The following is a 19058-nucleotide window of genomic DNA, read 5'->3' as shown; positions in this document are numbered from 1 at the left end:
GGGGGCGTGGGGATGTCGTTTGGTGTGTTATTCAGTAATCAGCTACCGAGTGTGCTTACGTACAGCTCTTCAGAACGGCGTCTTTTTATTTCTTTCTAAATCAGAGGATAGCAGGATAGTAAGAGTGCCACGGAGCATTAAGAAAACAGACTATGCACAGTTCGAACCCTGCTGCAGTTTGTCCCTTTTGCACACGTGCTTTTGTGTAACCGTAGCCAGGGTCTTACACAAAACTCTCCCGTAGGTGGAGTACCCCCCCCAAGTATGTATATGCACCTGTTCTGTACCCGGTCGGTCTTGAGAATAATAAAAGGAAATAATGATCTTAATAACGGTGATGGCACAGTATTCCTAGAAGTTATAGTCTTCAAAAGCACCATTTCACGGATGACGTTTGGTCTTCACAGCACCCCAGAGGGATAGGCATACGTTGTTCTCCGTGGTTTATGTAAGACAGTTCAGAGACTCCCTGCCTGAAGTTATCCAGTACGTAAATAATGGGGACAGAATCGGAACACAGGTCCCACCTGGCCAGGCTGCCTCACTTGCTGGGATATGTGAGTGCCCTGCAGGAGCTGGCAGTTTTGCAGAAGCAAGCACAGGTGATCCTCGGTTTATGCCAGATGTACAAGTGGGCAACTGCCACACTAAGTGACATAGGAAATGTGTTGAGATAAGGGAGGCTTACAGATAGGCTGGAATCAGTGCTGCTAAGAGATACGGGATTTGTACTGTGTGTGAAAATACATGTAGGAGGTGGTGAAGAAAAGAGGAGAGGGTTTTCTAAGAATGTATCTGGACCTACCATCTAAAGAAGAGAGGCTGTAAGGGGAGGACTGAATCCGAAATGCCAGGCTCAATCTGGCGTTTTTCCACGGGTTATCAGAAAGCATCCAAAGTGTTGTGTTTTTTTTTAATTTTTGTTTTTATGTGGCTGCACTGGGTCTCAGTTCCAGCATGTGGGATCTAGTTCCCCGACCAGGGATAGAACCCAGCATTTGGAGCACAGAATCTTAGCCACTGAGCCACCAGGGAAGTCCCCAAGCATCTGAGTTTTAAAGTGGAGACTGACAAGATGAAAGTGGCGTTTTAGAAAACCGATCTGGTAATACCATATAAGGTCGATTTGAAGAGGGAGAAGCCAGATGCAGAGACAAAGCAGGAGGTCCCTGCTGTGGTCCAAGGAAGAAATGAAGCGGACTGAGAGTGGAGCACTGGGAGTGGCGATGGGAGAGAAGCAGGAGAGAGATTTCACAGATCCTCGATGGGATCCTGATCTAGAAAAGTCTTTGGGGGCAGGAGAGGATGAACCAAAGTCCTGCAAGTGAAAGGATGATGGTGCTACTAGTGAAAGAGAAAAGTTAGAAGAAAATGCAGCCCTGACAGGTGAGGTGAACTGGACATTTTAGAATGTAGGCATTATAGAATTTTAGAAGAAGCACCACATCAGGAGGGACCTGGATGCACACATTTTTTAAATAAGGACATTCCACTCATTCCAAAGGATGCAGTCTTTTATTTTTAATTAATTTTTTAATTAGAGGATAATTGCTCTACATTGCTGTATTGGTTTTTGCTATACAGAAAGGAGAATTAACTATCCGTATACAACTAGACTGGATACATATATCACCCCCCTCGGGAGCCTCCCTCCCTGCTTCCATCCCATCCCTCGAGGTCGTCACAGAGTGCCGGGCTGGGCTCCCTGTGTTACGGAGCAACTTCCCACTAGTTAGCTGCTCGACACGTGGTTGTGTATATTATACGCCAGTGCCTCTTTCTCAGTTAATCCTGCCCTCTTCCTCTGCTGTGTCCGCAAGTCCTCCTCTGGGTCTGCAACTCCATTTCTTTTCTGTAAATAGGTTCGTCAGTCCTGTTTTTCAGATTCCATATACATGTGTTACTGTACGGTATTTGTTCTTCTCTTTCTGATTGACTTCACTCTGTAACAGGTTCTAGGTTCACCCACCTCACTACAGCTGACTCACATTCTTTGCTCTTTATGTCTGAGTGATAGTCCATTGGGTATATGTACCACTACTTCCTTATCCATTCACCTGTCAGTGGGCACCTCGGGTGCTTCCATGTCCTGGCTATTGTAAATAGTACAGCAATGAACATCGGGGTACATGTATCTTTTAGAATTGTGATTTTGTCAGGGTGTATGCCCAGTGGTGGGATTGTGGGTCATAGAGTAGTTTTACTCCTAGTTTGTTAAGGAATCTCCATACTGCTCTTCAGAGTGGCTGTGCCAGTTTACACTCCCAGCAACACTGCAGTAGGGTTCCCTTTTCTCCACATCCTCTCTTGCATTTACTGTTTATAGTTGTTTTTTTTTTTGATGCTGGCCATTCTGACTGGTGTGAGGTGAGAACACTGACTTGTATTCCAGACTAAATAATTAGAGAGGAACATCATAATGTAACTGAAGCATACCTTGCTCTAATACACTGAATAATTTTATATTTTGTAGTTACTATTATCTGTTGAATTTAATTTGCTTACACTTATTTAAAGAAATATTATGTCTTATAAATTTTGAACTTTGTTTTCCTCCTAATGAATGTATTTTGTCATATACTGTTACTTTCTTACCCTCTAAAGTCACAGTCTGCACATATTTTAAACTTTTTTGAACCCTTTTTGTACTGTTTTTTTTTTATTATTTGTTTTATTTGTTTTTATTTTTTAACTTTACAGTATTGTATTGGTTTTGCCATATATCAACATGAATCAGCCACAGGTATACACGTGTTCCCCATCCTGAACCCTCCTCCCTCCTCCCTCGGCAAATACTTATTAAGGTATTACTTTAAATAATAAGTAAATAAGTATTTAACTCCTATCCTGACCCCCACCCCTGACACACGCTCCTCCGCAGAGTTTTAACAGATGGTTAAGTACAGACAGTATACTGGGGGTAAGAATTGCACCTTAAAGAAAGCCTCTTTTTTTCTATTCTGAAATCATGTTGTTTTGCAGAGAATATGCATTTACATTAATTTTTAAGACAGTAATGGACTTTATAAAGAATAATCACATGTACACCCGTGGCGGATTCATGTTGATGTATGGCAAAACCAATACAATATTGTGAAGTAACTAGCCTCTAATTAAAATAAATAAATTTACATTAAAAAAAGAATAATCAAAAATGTTTTAATAAAAATGAGGACATCCCTTTAAATGAAGCTTTAAATAGAAGTCCTATATTATAAAACAGAAGAAAGAAGTAATAGACTGGGAATTCTAGAGATCTGCTCCTAGTTAATTTTAGAGATGGGGTTCCATGACGCATACATTCAAAGATGATGAACCCTCTCCAGCACCCTCATTTTTAGACTATTGATCCGAGGCTTGAAGATGTTGCTTTCCTTACCCAAGGTCAACTCATTGTTCGTAGAGGAGCCAAGGCAAAACTTAAGCATGTAGGGTGCCTTCTGCCACCTCACGACCAGCTCTCATTTTTGTGAATTTATTTATTTTTCTTTATTTATTTGGTTGCACTGGGTCTTTGTTGCTGCACTCAGGCTTTCTCTAGTTGTGGCAAGTAGGGGCTACTCCTCCTTGCAGGGCAGCGGCTTCTCACTGCCCTGGCTTCTCTTGTTGTGGAGCACGGCCTCTAGGTGCACGGGCCTTATTAGTTGCTACACGTGGGCTCAGCAGTCGCAGCGTGCGGCTCTCAGGGCATGCAGGGTCAGCAGTTGCAGCGTGCGGCTCTCAGGGCATGAAGGGTCAGCAGTTGCAGCGTGCGGCTCTCAGGGCACCCAGGGTCAGCAGTCGCAGCGTGTGGCTCTCAGGGCACGCGGGGTCAGCAGTTGTGGCAACAGGCTAGTTGCTCCATGGCATGTGAAATGTTCCTGGACCCAGGATTGAATCCATGTCCCTGGCATTGGCGGGTGGATTCCTATCCACTGTGTCACTGGGGGAGCCCCCCCACCTTTCATTTTGAATTTGAAATGGGAAGTGATAAAGCAAGCAAGCCCAGGGGTCCATTGATGATAAGGAACAGAAGTTAAAGCGTGAACTGTGATGATAGATGAACCCAGAAGAATGAAAGAACTCTTATCAAAGGAAATAGAGGAGAAAAAGTGGTGACTGAGCTTTGGCAAAAGTACCCCAGTTAAGAGTATAAGAAAGTTACCATTTTATCCATGTGTACTGGGCCAGCAGTGTGTTAGTTGCTCAGTCGTGTCTGACTCTTTGTGACCCCATGGACTGTAGCCCACCAGGCTTCTCTGTGCATGGAATTCTCCAGGAAAGAATACTGGACTGAGTTGCCATTCCCTTCTCCAGGGGATGTTCCCGACCCAGGGATTGAACCCAGGTCTCCTGCATTGCAGACAGATTTTTTACCATCTGAGCCACCATGGAAGACCCTGGGCCAACAGAGGGAATAAAAAAGCCAATGAAGATGAAATTAAAAATTAGGAGGAAAAAGACCAGGACTTCTTATGTAACAGAAGCAAGTGAGGCAGAGGGTTTAAGAAGGGATGAGTGAGTGATGTCAAATATCACATGGTACAAAGACTGAGAAAAATATAAGCAGTTCAAAGGATAGTATCAGGGGGTGAATAATGAGGAAGCTGAGATTCCAGGTGGTGAGGCAGTAGCCACAGTGGGTATACACCATGTATTCGAGAAACTTTGTGGTGGAAAGAAATTAGCATGAAAGTTAAGGAGGTCACAGGAATAATGAAAGGAGTAAACGAGGATTTTATAAGGCTGGAGAAGTCGTGTACTTGGTTCTTAGGGGCTTGGTAGGTGGAGGAGAACAAAAACAAAACAACAAAGCACGAACCTAGCACAGTAAATTATTGAAAAACAGCTTCTCTAAATGGATAAATTACTTTGGCCATCTCTTAAAGTAATTGACAAGGACTCTTAAAGGAGAAATGTCTGCCTTTGAGTAGCTAACCTTTCAGAAGTCTGAAAAAACCCTCCATGGCATCTGTGGTTTCCAGTTATTGAAAACCTCTTCTTCCAGGCCTTTCATGATTCCCTGTAAGTGTCACAGAAATTAGAGTTAAAAGGTAGACGGCGAAAAGATTTATTAGATAATCTTGCTCATTCTCCTGCCAAGTGCAGGATTGTTACTTATTGTGCATTTTCTAGTCTGGAGTGCTTTTCAACCATGTCAAGTGAATGGTGTTCTTGCCACTGCCCTTGGAATACTATTTCATAATCCTATTGATCTCACGGTGAAGAAACCCTTGATCCCCATCCTAATGTTTCCTTCCTAGTGTGTACTTTGTACACTATTAGCAATTTGTCCTTGATAACCTCTCTTCCTAACCCAACCTGCACTTACTGTATCCAGTTTTCAGTCTCTTAAGCACCTGGACACCTTCACTAGTAGACATGTAATTCTTAAGGGCATGTTACATCTATCAGGGCAAAGAATTTGTATGGGATAAAAGATACAAATTCTATTTTCCACTTCATGGCAAATAAGGAAACAATGGAAACGGTGAGAGACTATTTTCTTGGGCTCCAAAATCACTGTAGACAATGACTACAGCCATGAAATTGAAAGATGCCTGCTCCTTGGAAGAAAAGCTATGACAAACCTAGACAGCATATTAAAAAGCAGAGATGTTACTTTGCCTACAAAGGTCCATATAGTCAAAGCTATGGTTTTTCCAGTAGTTATGTATGAATGTGAGAGTTGGACCATAAAGAAGGCTGAATGCTGAAGAATTTATGTTTTTGAACTGTGGTGCTGGAGAAGACCCTTGAGAGTCCCTTGGACTGCAAGAAGATCCAACCAGTCCGTCCTAAAGGAAATCAATCCTGAATATGCATTGGAGGGGCTGATGCTGAGGCTGAAGCTCCAATACTTTGGCCACCTGGTACAAAGAGCTGACTCATTGGAAAAGACCCTGATGCTGGAGAAGATTGAAGGCGGGAGGAGAAGGGGACAACAGAGGCTGAGATGGTTGGATGGCATCACCGACTCAATGGGCATGAGTTTGAGCAAGCTCCAGGAGATGGTGAAGGACAGGGAAGCCTCGTGTGCTGCAGTCCACGCGGTCGCAAAGAGTCAGACAGGACTGAACGACTCAACAACAATTTTATGCTTCTGATGGTGAAAGTTCCTTCTATATTCCATAGATTTGGTGGGGGGGGGGATGAACAGTTAATTTTTTTTAAGAAATGGGCCTAAGTCTTTCTAACCTGTGATCCAGTGTCGTAGTAAAAGATGTTCCCCAATTACTAAATAGATAAGTTGTAACATCCTAAGTAGAGAATATGAAACCCTTAAGGTCAGACTAGGATTTAGACTTAAACCGTGGATTTTATACTAAGAGCAGAGCATAGGCTGTCATTTTCAGTCTGAAAAAAATACTTCCACAGAAAGTTGCTCCCAGGACTTTCAATTTTCCAATCATCAAAGCAACAGTCACTGGTGAGGCACATCTGAGTCCTTGTTGACTGAGCCACATTTATTGGAGGCTGCTCAAAGTCCCTTTCTTTTATGACTTCAGCTTTGGACATGAGGACGGGTGCCTTACAGCACTCTTGACTGGCCTTGGTCTGGCCTGCCCTTCCTCTTCTTGCTGGTTTCTGACCTGCTGCCTGCCCTCTGTGATCCATATTCCCCAAACAACCCGGATCCTCAGCTGTGCAATGCCCCAGGACACCACTCAGTTTTGGCAGCTAATGTGGGTCTGTTATCTGCTAAACTCTGCTCGTGATCTCATTTGGCCCCCGTCATCATCCTGGCTGTTAACAGAGCACCCCTTCTCAGAGATACTGTTTCTACTCAGCCCTGAAGTTCATTATTTATATTTCTCTTAAATAACAGTGTCATCATCCTGGTTAATGTTGATCCGTCCTCTTTCTTGATACATCTCTGCTGCTGCTGCTGCTGCTGCTGTTAAGTCGCTTCAGTCGTGTCCGACTCTGTGCGACCCCATAGACGGCAGCCCACCAGGCTCCTCTGTCCCTGGGATTCTCCAGGCAAGAACACTGGAGTGGGTTGCCATTTCCTTCTCCAATGCATGAAAGTGAAAAGTAAAAGTGAAGTCGCTCAGTCATGCCCGACTCTGTGCAACCCCACGGGCTGCAGCCTACCAGGCTCCTTCGTCCTTGGGATTTCCCAGGCAAGAGTACTGGAGTGGGGTGCCATTGCCTTCTCTACTAGCCCTTAAAACACTTCATCACAGAAGGAATTGCCTGTGACTCTTCTTTATCAGGTGTTCTCATCTCATCTACATAAACCTTTGGGTTTATTGTTTTCAAGTTCTGAATTGTGTTTCTGCTGGGACTGGTTTCCAAGATCCCTTCTGTGCAAGTATAAGAGCATCTTTCATTCTCATGACCTTTTGTGTCTAACAGGCTCCAGACTTGCCCCGATCATTCTTAATTTGAATGCTTTCAGGTTGGGGTGTGCTCTTTACAGACTCAACACGCTTCTAACAATTTCCTATATTCTTTTATCTGGCCAGCTTTGTTAATGTGTAAAGGTTAGCTAAATATCTGTGCTGTAACCAGCTCCAATCCTGGGATCACTGGCCAAACCATCTAAGTTGTCCTCTGTCCCTGCCTCCCTACCCTCTGTCCTTCTGACAGAATCCATCCGCTAATGGAAACAGTGTCCTTAATTCTTTTTTTTTTAAGATGACAGTTTTGTTTTTTTGTTTTGTTTTTTGTCGTGCTGTGTCTTCATTGCTGAATGGGCTTCCCTCCAGTTGTGCAGAGTGAGGACTACTTTCTAGTCGCCGTGAGCGGGCTTCTCATTACAGTGACTTCTCTTGCTGTGGGGTGCAGGCTCAGCATTCGCAGCTCCAGGGTTCTAGATCACAGGCTCAATAGTTGTGGCACACAAGCTTAAGTGCTCCACAGCATGTGGATCCTCCCTGACCAGGGCTCGAACCCATGTCTCCTGCATTAGCAGGTGGAATTTTTTTTTTTTTTTTTTTACCACTGAGCCACCAGGGAAGCCCCTATCCTTAATTCTTTATCAGTGGGCTAGTCCTTCTTTGAGACGTATCTTTCAGTGAGAAATTGCCCTCCAACAAGAATCAACTACACTAATGATTCTGCCATCCCATATATACAGGTCTCCGATCATTAAACTTGATTTTCTATTAAATTATTCCCATTATGAGTCCTAATATCAAGTCTGGGACAATATGAGTTAAATCTTTTTCTCTTTTTCAATTAAAAAGACCATATAAAAAACTAAAAATAGTCCAGCCTCCCATACCAACTTGTTGTACAATTCTTCATTTTTAGTTTTCAAAGAAAAGAATTTCCCAACCTTTGCTTTATCTTCCTTTTGCAGTTGTGTATAAGGATATACTTACTCCACTTAAACACTCCTACCAGTTCTATCTGACCTTCCCACAGGCCTGTGTCCTCATACACTGACACAGATTACTCACATAATATTGTAAATCAGTCTGCATATGCTTTTCAGAAAAATTTTTCATACTTCAAAACTTCTTAAAGTTAGCTATGGTCATTTTTTTTTTTTTTTTTTTGCTAACAGAGTTTTATCAAAACGTGGACAAAAGTAACACAGTTTGCACAAAATGTGCCACTTTTTCAGTTATTTAGTACTTAGTTCACTAGAGGCAGTAGCTGGGAACCTAAGTTTTAGAATTACTTTTCTACTCTTGGGTAAGTAGGCCAGCCAGTTATAAAAGTTGATCTTCGACTATAAATAGAAGCAGTGACCTCTCTTACAGACTTTAAAAGACCTCGTTGCTTTTGTCGGAATGCACAAAAAACCTACATGTTTTTGTTTTTTGACTTCATAGGAAATCAATGTATTGACAGTCGCATTGGTCAACCAAGACCGAGAGAACAACACTGAGAAAAGAAGCCAAGGCTTAAAATCAGAGAAAGAAGCTCTGCTGATTGGTAAGGAAATTCTGTTTTCCTCATCTGTTCTCTCGTTAGTAATAATTCACTTAAGCAGTATTTTTAAGTTATTCACCTCTAACGTGTTGATGATTTAAAAGCTTTGTCTTCTGGTCAAAGATAGGATTAACTTCATCAAGATTATATTACACACATTACAAATCAGGGGCAGACCAGCCCCTGAGTTGCTCTTGGGCTTCCCTTGTGGCTCAGCTGGTAAAGAATCTGTTTGCAGTGCGGGAGACCTGGGTTCGATCCCTGAGTTCCATCCCTGGTTTGGGAAGATCCCCTGGAGAAAGGAAAGGCTACCCACTCCAGTGTTCTGGCCTGGAGAATTCCATGGAATATATAGTCCATGAGGTCACAAAGAGTCGGAAACGACTGAGCAACTTTCACTTTCACTTTCCAACCATGTATAGTTGGTTATCCAACATAAAACTGAATACAAGAAAAACAGATTAACTTGCAAGTCACATGTTACAAATCTCGATTTCAAGATGTGGCCACAACTGGAGGCCGGGTTGGATTCAGTCCAAAGGGGATCTTCTACCCGAAACCAGATCTCCAGACTCAGGAGCAGCCATGCCCTGAGGTCAGCTCCAAGGCCAGACCTGCAGCACTAATGATACAGGGCCATCTAGACCACAGAGCTGGCTAGGCTAGGACAGCTGACCAGGATTCCCTGCCCGAGTTTGGATTCATTTCTCCAAGGTAAATGAAACGAGATGCTCATGAAAGAAAAGAAGGAAGAAAGTTGGTGTTTGCCTAAAACATATTCAAGTTGCCCCAAAAAATATATCAAGCTTGGCTTTTTCTTTGCCAGGCCCAGAGAAAGCTCTAAATGTTCTTTTTAAAATTATTTTTATTGAAATACAGCTGAATTACAATGTTGTGTTAATTACCGGTCTACAGCTAAGTGGCCCAGTTATACAGACACACACACACACACACACTCTTTTTTGTTTGTTTAATCTTTAAAATTATTTAAGTATGATAACACATTTGCAGGAGACTTGGAAAATACAGAACAAAGTTACATATAGTTCCATAATATATTAGTTATTTTTTAAGTAGATAAATGAAGATTTTTAGTTGGAGTTTCAATATCAAACTCTCAAAAATTAATAGAGCGGATAGACAGAGAAGTAGAAGGATATATGTGTATCCATTCTTTTTCATACTCTTCCTCTGTGGTTTAGTACAGGACACAGTATAGCTCCCTGTCCTCGACAGTAGGACCTTGTTGCCTGTCCATTCTGTATCTACCAGGTTGCATCTGCTAAACCCAAACCCCCAATCCATCAGCATATACAAAGGTATCACTCAGTCTCATAAGGAAGTGTTCCTGATGGTGATGTGTTGGTAGCACGCCGGGGACCCCACCTTGGTAGCCCGTATATTTCAGGCTGTTCCCAAAGTCGTCAAATCCAGAGGAGGCGAAGCCAGCAGCCTCACTCCCTGATGCACAGCGCCGACCTAGCCACACCTCGGCACTGAGCCCGATGTCAGGTCCCAAGGTTAGCCGGGCTCCCCCTCGGCGTGGTTAGGAGTGAGGAACGAGGCTGCGGTCCACGTGAGACAAACTGTTCTTCCGTAGTTCGTTATCTGGCAGGAGTAGCACGTGGCTGCATTTTCTAAATACTGCAGGCACTCACCTCAGAACTACAGGTACCTCAGGTCCTGGAGAATCTGGCACGGGAGGAATTAAACTCAAAAGACAGTCCAGACTTCATCCATCACATATAGATTTTTCAACTACAGGGTTATTGAATATGACATCAACTTAGAGATACTCTAAGGAAAACCAATTATTTTTTTTTCTGTGATGATATACAGCCGTGCATGAGTTTCATAAGACATGCTGATGTGTTGTTGGTTCCAGGAGCCCAAAATGAACCCACATGTAGTTGGCAACTGGATTTTTCTTTTACTGGAAAATATGTCAGACTCTTGACAACAGTTTCTCTTTTGCTCAGTGTGGCAAAGTTGTGGTTTCTCCCACAGTGCTTTTAGGGTATGACTGGAGTACATATTTAATGATCAACAGTAAACGCTCCCTCTTTACGTCTGAGTAATATAAACCACTTGGCAGTTTTTAAAAAATGGGAACAGTGTCCATTTTCTTTACTTCTTTCCTGTCAGTATAGATTGCTGCTGCTTTTATGTTCTACTTGGAGAACACAGTTCATTTACAATATCAGCTACATAATTACTATATAGCAGCTGCTGCTGCTTCTGCTAAGTCGCTTCAGTCGTGTCCGACTCTGTGCGACCCCATGGACTGCAGCCCACCAGGCTCCTCCGTCCATGGGATTTTCCAGGCAAGAATATTGGAGTGGGGTGCCATTGCCTTCTCCAACTATATAGCTAGCTAGCTAGATTTTATATATATATAATATAAAATCTAGCTAGCTAGCTATATACACACACACATACATACATACATACATATATATGCATATTTATATATACACATACACTGAAGTCGCTCAGTTATGTCCAACTCTTTGGGATCCCATGGACTGTAGCCTGCTAGGCTCCTCTATCCATGGAATTCTCCAGGCCAGAATACTGGAGTGGGTTGCCATTTCCTCCTCCAGAGGATCTTTCTGACCCAGGGATTGAACCCAGGTCTCCTGCATTGCAGGCAGATTCTTTAACATGTGAGCCACCAGGGAAGCCCCTATATTTACACACACAGTTTTTATTTTACATATATAAATTTATTTTGCAGCATTTATATTACACATACACACACACAGATCTTCCTCAGTTTATGATGGGGTTACATGCCAATAAACTCATCTTAAGTTGAAAATACCTAAGTCAAAAATGGATCTAATACACCTAACTTCCCTAGTGGCTCAAACACTAAAGAATCTGCCTGCAATGCAGGAGACCCAGGTTCCATCCCTGGGTCTGGAAGAATCCCCTGGAGAAGGGAATGGCCACCATTGCAGTATTCTTGCCCGGAGAATTCCATGGACAGAGGAGCCGGGCAGTCAATGGAGTCTCAAAGAGTCAGATACAAACTGAGTGACTAATACTTTCACTTTTCTTTCACTCACCAAACATCATAGCTTAGCCCAGCCTACCTCAGAACGCTTACATGAGCTAACAGGCGACCATCTAACACAAAGTCTACTTATAATAAAGTGCTGAATATCTCATGTAGCTTATTGACTACAGTACTGAAACTTTAAGACAGAGCTGGCTGTAGGGTGCAGAGTAGTTCTCAGCGTGTTGGCTGTTCCCCTCACGGTCGCGTGGCTGACAGGGAGCCGTGGCTCGATACGGCTGTCCAGTGTCACGGGGGGTGTTGTGGCACTAGCCCAGGAAAAGCCAAAATTCAAACTACGGTTCTTACTAAATGCACACTGCTCTCACACTATCATAAAGTCGAGAAGTCATTAAGTGGAACCACTGTAAGTCAGGGACTGTCCATATAGACACACACACCACACACCATTTTTTTCAGTCAGCCACCTCTGAAGTTTAGAAATGCTTTACACAATGTAGATGAATGGGAGGAAACGGGAGGGTTACATTTAAAACATGTCAACTCGACTGAGGTCTCTAATCTTAGGGGAAAAAAACTTAAAAATGGGTAAATTCATGTCTGTTTAGAAGAATAAATTTTGTAAATCAGGATCTTCAATAAAAATTAGGTACAACCAACTCCAAATTTTCCAGAACTTTTCCTTCACTTTTGAGCTTTCAAAGTGGTCTCTTATATTAGCATTTGCAGTTCAGGGCTGGGCAAAAAAAAAAAAAGGATGTGAAACTCATTTTGAATCAATATATGAGGCTGTTTAACGAGAAGTAAGATTCGAGATTTAGAGTTTGATTAAATTTGGGAGTTTAATTTTCCCTTCATTTCTCCACTACCTCTCCACCTCAGTATTTTATTTAACTTTATTTAATGGAAGTTTGATTACAGATGTGACTTCCTGCCCAAACCCTACCCAAAATACTTAGGTACTTACACCATTTTGTACTCAGAGAGAGAGTAATCATCCAAAAGAATGGCCAAAAGTAGAGAGAAGTTCCTTTTTTCTTTTTTTGGTTTCTTTTTTTTTATTATTTTATTTTTGACCACGCCACGTGGCATGTGGAATCTCAGTTCCCCAACCAGGGATTGAATTTCCACTCCCGTGCTAGAAGCGCAGAATCGTAACCACTGGACCACCAGGCACGTTCCAGAGAAAGAGTTTCTAAGATTGGTGACATGGATCTTGCAGTTGCCCCCTGAATTAAATGTGCCGCTCTACTAGTTGAGTTTGGCCATTCATATTTTGTGGACACCCAAATGTTGGGGCCATAGAGAGCTCTCCTGCAGCTTCTGGAATCTGGATAAGGACTGTGATAGAGACAGAATGACAGACTGCGGGTTCAGAACTGCTTTGGAGCAAGCTAGAGAGAGTGGGGAGATTCTAGTTCTTTTCTGAAGAACACTTGTAGGCAGAATGATTTTGGGAGTCCCCTGGACTTGTGATACATCTGGAGGGGTCAGCAGTACTCTGGAATTTCCCTGGAATCTGCCCTTGGAAAAACTAAACCCATATCAAGGATACAGTAGGCCTGCCCTAAGTCACTCTAAAAGGCTAGGAGCACAGCAGAAAATCTCCCTTGTATTAGAAATGCTTATTAACAAAACCTTCATCATATCTAGGCGCCTATAGTATATGCTGCATGCAAATATATTCAGTTAAAACCCTCTTGGGACACACAAATTTTATATAAAAATGCAAAGTGGAACAAGCCTTGATTGCCTGGAAGAGAGGAGTGAGAGATAAGCTACTCAAATGAATTTTATCTACAGAAAACTTAAAACTGAGGCTGGCACTTCCTAAACAATGCGCAGTCCTTGTGTGTGACTTTAATTTGTGACATGAATTTATCTGGGCCAAAGTGTGTATTCTTTCTAGGCATTCTCATGACCATTTTATAAAAGTGGTGTCTTTAAGGCATATAGATTATGTGTACATTAAAGAAGATCAGTGGGATTTCATCTGTAACACTACTTGGATCTTTGTAGATTTCCATCCTGAGTCTCTTGGGAGTTCCACCGTTCTGCCAAACTTTCCGCTTCACAATTAATGGGCATTGAGTGCTATGTTCCAACTCAACCAAAGAAGCTAGGCCCTTGGAAAGCACGTTAGTATTTTGATTGCTGGAATCAATCGATTCTTGTGAAGACAGGTTGGCATATAATTGAACCTAACAGAATTACATTTTTATGGAAGTTTGGGAGGGTAGCATTTTATATCTCAAAACTATATAGTAACCACACATTAGGTCAGCTTGACATTGCCCAGTGTCTGTGCCAGAACTCCTGGTTCATTTCACATGTGCCCTACATGTTAGATTTGGCATGCGTTGAATTCATGTGGGAGAGCATGAGTCAATACTTTTGGTTTAGAACCAAAGCTTTGGAGCTAGGTTTAGTTGGAAACCCCTGGCTATTGTTAGGAAGGAGAATGGATCAACATTTTTTATTGATAAGCAGACAGCTCTGAGGAGATGCTGACAGTCTAACTCTGCATCACTCCATCTTATCCTGCTTAATTAATTCTAACACAATAGATTTCCATTCCCAGCAGCCTTGATCAGCACCCCAGCAGTGCTAGTCATCATTGTAAATCCCATCCAAATACAGCCCAAACCTTCTCAACAACTCTGTTTATGAAGTTGTTATTCAAAACTTAGCCGTATCCCTGAGAACCATCCTCACATTCTTAATGATCAGGCAGGCTTCTTTACATATCACTGTGGCCTGGCCTGTGGCCCCTCTTTGGGTCACGACACACATTTTATGTGTAACCAAGATGACTGTTCACATCAAGCCCCACCCCTCCTACTGTGACCACCGTATCCATCGCTCTCACTATGTAACCCACCTGCTCACAGCCAGTCTGCATCTGAATTGGAATGTTCCCCCTAACGCATGGGTATTAGAAAGCAGATGAAGGAACTGTAGATAAAAACACTTATAGAAGGTTGAGTGGCAACTTTTTGGTGTTTTCAGTGAAAAGAGTTAAGGCTTTATTTAGGCTTCACCTGAGAAAAGTAATCTAGGGAGTGTGTTCTTGTCTGAAGGCTACTGACCATAAAGAATGAGTCATCGACCTAAATCTTGTTTCCATAACACAAATGTCCATATCAATAAACCAACAAACTTTTGTCAAAAGCCTGCATAAAAATTACCAGGCTTCATTGTGGAAAAGGGCTTCCCTGGTGGCTCAGACGGTAAAGAATCTGCCTGCAATGCAGGAGACCTGGGTTCGATCCCTGGGTTGGGAAGATCCCCTGGAAAAGGGAATGGCAACTCACCCCAGGATTCTTGCCTGAAAAATTCCATGGACAGGGGAGCCTAGTGGGCTACAGTCCATGGGATCACGAAGAGTCACACACAACTGAGCAACTAACCTTTTGTACTGTGGAAAAGAATCATCTGAGCAGCCTGTTTAATTGGCAGAGTCTTTGTCCTCAGGCACAGAGGTTCGGTTTATTGAGAGACTAACATCTGAGGTGATACTGAAGAGGGCACCTCTGGGTCTGTTTCAGGAACTAGCGGCCTACCATGTGCCAAGACGTGTGTTAGCTGATGGTGCTGATGAGACGAGCTCTCCCCTTGAGAACTTTATAGACTAACGAGAAAGAAAGTAGTCAGTGACGATGAAAGTCAAATCAGAAACACAGCGAAGGAGCTGCTTCTGCTGCAGATGCCTTTTGGGATGAAAGGACAGTTGAGGGCGTCCTACAGGATGGATAGAGTTCCTCTGGATAGATGGGGAGTTTCCAAGGCCATTTCAGATACAAGGAGCAACTTACTGAAAGAGCCAAGTGCGGTCTCAGCAGTTTAGTTAAAAATAAGACAGACATATATACTATTGATGCTATATATAAAACAGATAACTAATGAGAATATATTGTACAGTGTGAAAAGTGTTAGTCACTCAGTCGTGTCCAACTCTTTGTGACCCTGTGGACTATAGCCCACTAGGCTCTTCTGTCCGTGGAATTCTTCAGGCAAGAATACTAGAGTGGGTTGCCATTCCCTTCTCCAGGGGATCTTCACAACCCCAGGGATCAAACCCGGGTCTCCTGCATTGCAGGCAGATTCTTGACTGTCGGAGCCACACCGCAATAATATTGTACAGCACAAGAAAGTCTGCTTAATGCACTTCGGTGACCTGAATGGAAAGGAAGTCCAAAAAGGAGGGAATGTATGTATACATGGGGCTGATTCATTTTGCTGTACAGCAGAAACACAACATTGTAAAGCGACTATACTCCAATAAAAATTAATTTTAAAATTAAGAGAAAAAGACACAGTTTTACAAAGCTGTGCGAGATCCAGTATTTACAATCAACAAATAAGTGGGAAAACCTACTTTTTGGACAATTAAAGGTTTTTAAAATCCCAGGGCACTGAGAAACATTAGACCAAAGCACAGAAGTGTTTGATCAGCCTTCTGCCACCCACTCCCAGTCTTGCCTGTCTCCACTTCTCATAAATGCTCTGTCCTCTGCAGCCGCCCACAGGCAGCTGTCCCCAGCGGCTTAGGGGGAGACCCAGATTTCACATAACCTCTCCCTGCTGACTCTCCAGACTCCTGGTTAGGCCTCTACTGATTTCCAGCAAGATATGACTGCATCTAAGGACAGCTATTCTTCTGCAGAGCTAAGCCTTCTAGAGACAGATATAAAAGAATATTGCAGCAATTTACATCAAAGAGCGTCCTGCCTATGTTTTCCTCTAGTTTTATCGTACCCAGTCTTAAATTTAGTCTTTAATCCATCTTGAGTTTATTTTTGTGTATGATGTTGGAGAACGTTCTAATTTCACCCTTTTACATGTAGGTGTTCCAGTTTTCCCAGCATCACTTGTTAAAGAGACTATCTTTATTCCATTGTATACTCGTGTCTCGCTTGTTGCAGATTAATTGGCTATGAGTGTGTAGGTTTCTTTCTGGGCTTTCTATTCTGTCCCATTGATCTATATGTTTGTTTTGGTACCAGTATCAGTACAATTTTGAAAAATAGGAGTCCATAAGAGAAAAGCTTCCCTAGTGGCTCAGACGGTAAAGCATTTGCCTGCAGTGCAAGAGACCCAGGTTCAATCCCTGGGTCAGGAAGATCCCCTGGAGAAGGGAATGGCAACCCACTCCAGTATTCTTGCCTGGAAAATTCCATGGACAGAGGAGCCTGATAGGCTACAGTCCTTGGGGTCACAAAGAGTCGGACACGACTGAGCAACTTCACTTTCTTTCACTTTCCAAGAGAAAAAAAAAATCCATGTACTACATTGAGGTATGTTCCCTCTGTACCCACTTTCTAGAGTTTTTATCATGAATGGATGTTGAATTTTATCAAAAGCTTTTTCCTGCATCTATTGTAGTCTTTGTTAATGTGGTATATCACGCTGATTGATTTTCAGATACTGAAATCTTGCATCCCTGGGATTAATCCCACTTGATCATGGTGTATGATATTTTTAATATATTGTTAGAGTTGGTTTGCTAGTATTTTGTTGAGAATTTTTGTATCTATGCTCATGAGTGATATTGGCCTGTAGTTTTCTTATCTTGTAGTATCTTTGTCTGGTTTTGGTATCAGAGTGATTCTGACTTCATAGAATGAGTTTGGAAGTGTTAGGTCCTCTGCAGTTTCTTTTTAATAGTTTCAGAAGGCTAACTGTTAACTCTTCCCTAAATGGTACAACTTACCTGTGAAGCCATCTGGCCTGGACTTTTGTTTGCTAGGAGTTTAATTCTAACTCAGTTACAGTACTGGTAATTGATCTGTTAACATTTTCTGTTTCTCCCTGGTTTGGTCTTGGGAGATTGTACTTTTAGTTCTAAGAATTTGTCCATTTCTTCTAGGTTTTCCATTTTATTGGTATATATAGCTGCTCATAGTAGTCTCTTACAATCCTTGGTATTTATGTGGTGAAGGCTGTAACTTTTCCTCTCTCATATCTTATTTTATTGACTTGTACCCTCTTTTTTTCTTGCTGAGTCTGGCTCATGGTTTATCAGTTTTGTTTATCTTTTCGAAGAGCCAGCTTTTTGTTGTTGTTAAGTCTCTATTTCATTTATTTCTGCTCTGATCTTTATGATTTTTCTCCTTCTACTAACCCTGGGTTTTGTTTATTATTCTTGCTCTAGTTGCTTTAGGTGTAAGTTTAGGTTATTTGAGAGTTCTTTGTTTTCTGAAGTAAACCTGCATCACTATAAAATTCCCTCTTAGAACTGTCTGTGCTGCATCCCATAGGTTTCGGAGCATCGTGTTTTCGTTTTCATTTGTCTCCAGGTATCTTTTTAAATTCATTCTGTGATTTCTTCAGTGATCCAGTGGTTGTTGCAAACGCTTCTAATTTGCCTGCCAGTTTCCTTTTGTCTGTTTGCTGTGCAGCCACTCGAATGAAATTTTTAAAACGTGATTCAGTTCACATCATGTCCCTGCTTAGAACCTTCCACTAGTTTCCTGCCGTATTTAGAGCTCAATCCAGCCTCCTGAAGCGGGGGCCCTGTGTGGTCTGGCCCCCCACCTACCTCTGAGTGCACGCTGTCGCTCCCCAGCCGCACGTGTTCCTGCCACCCTGTTCCTACCTCAGGCCCTTTGCACGTGCTGTGGCCGCTCCCTGAGCCATCGCCCCTGGCTCACTGTGGCTGACTCCTCAGCTGCCCTCAGGCAGCTTGCCTCCACTGGCCTCCTGCAAAGCAGCCTCCTCCGCGATTGGGGCCGCTCGCAGTGCTGTCCTGTCACCTGCTTTCTTTTCCGCACTGTGTTCACCATCTGAAAGCATCTCCTTTTGTTTTATAATTTTATTTTTGGCTGTGCTGGGTCTTTGTTGCTGTACGTGGACCAGCTGCAGCAAGCGGAGCTGCTCTCCAGCTGTGGAGCGCAGGCTCCTCTCTGCGCTGGTGTCTCTTGGTTTCGGAGCAGGCTCTAGGGTGCAGGGGCCTCAGCAGTTGCAGCATGAGGGTTCAGCAGTCGTGGCTCACGGGCTTAGCTGCTCCGAGGCATGCGGAATCTTTCCGGGCCAGGGATTGAACTCATGTCCCCTGCACTGGCAGGCAGATTCCCAAGCACTGGACCACAAGGGAAGTCCTCGTTTTATTTTTAATCTTTGTGTTTATCGTCTGTGTTGCTTACCTAGAAAATTAGTTCTTCAAGAG

At 42.8% G+C, this 19058-nt stretch overlaps 1 protein-coding gene across 10 annotated transcripts in view; it reads left to right on the top strand.

Annotated features, from left to right (window-relative positions):
• ENOX1 (ecto-NOX disulfide-thiol exchanger 1) overlaps positions 1-19058 on the top strand; it is a 513658-nt gene that overhangs the window by 467562 nt on the left and 27038 nt on the right. For all 10 annotated transcript variants that reach the window (XM_086328859.1, XM_086328858.1, XM_086328857.1 and 7 more), the window contains one exon: positions 8769-8871. In XM_086328859.1, coding sequence (XP_086184985.1) covers positions 8769-8871 — 103 coding nt within the window. The remainder of the gene's footprint in view (positions 1-8768; positions 8872-19058) is intronic.

Source organism: Bos grunniens, chromosome 12 (assembly GCF_055505025.1).
Source record: "Bos grunniens cultivar Pamir isolate PY7600 chromosome 12, Bosgru_T2T1.0, whole genome shotgun sequence".
Lineage (NCBI taxonomy): Eukaryota > Metazoa > Chordata > Mammalia > Artiodactyla > Bovidae > Bos > Bos grunniens.
This window is presented reverse-complemented; position numbering and strand designations above follow the sequence as displayed.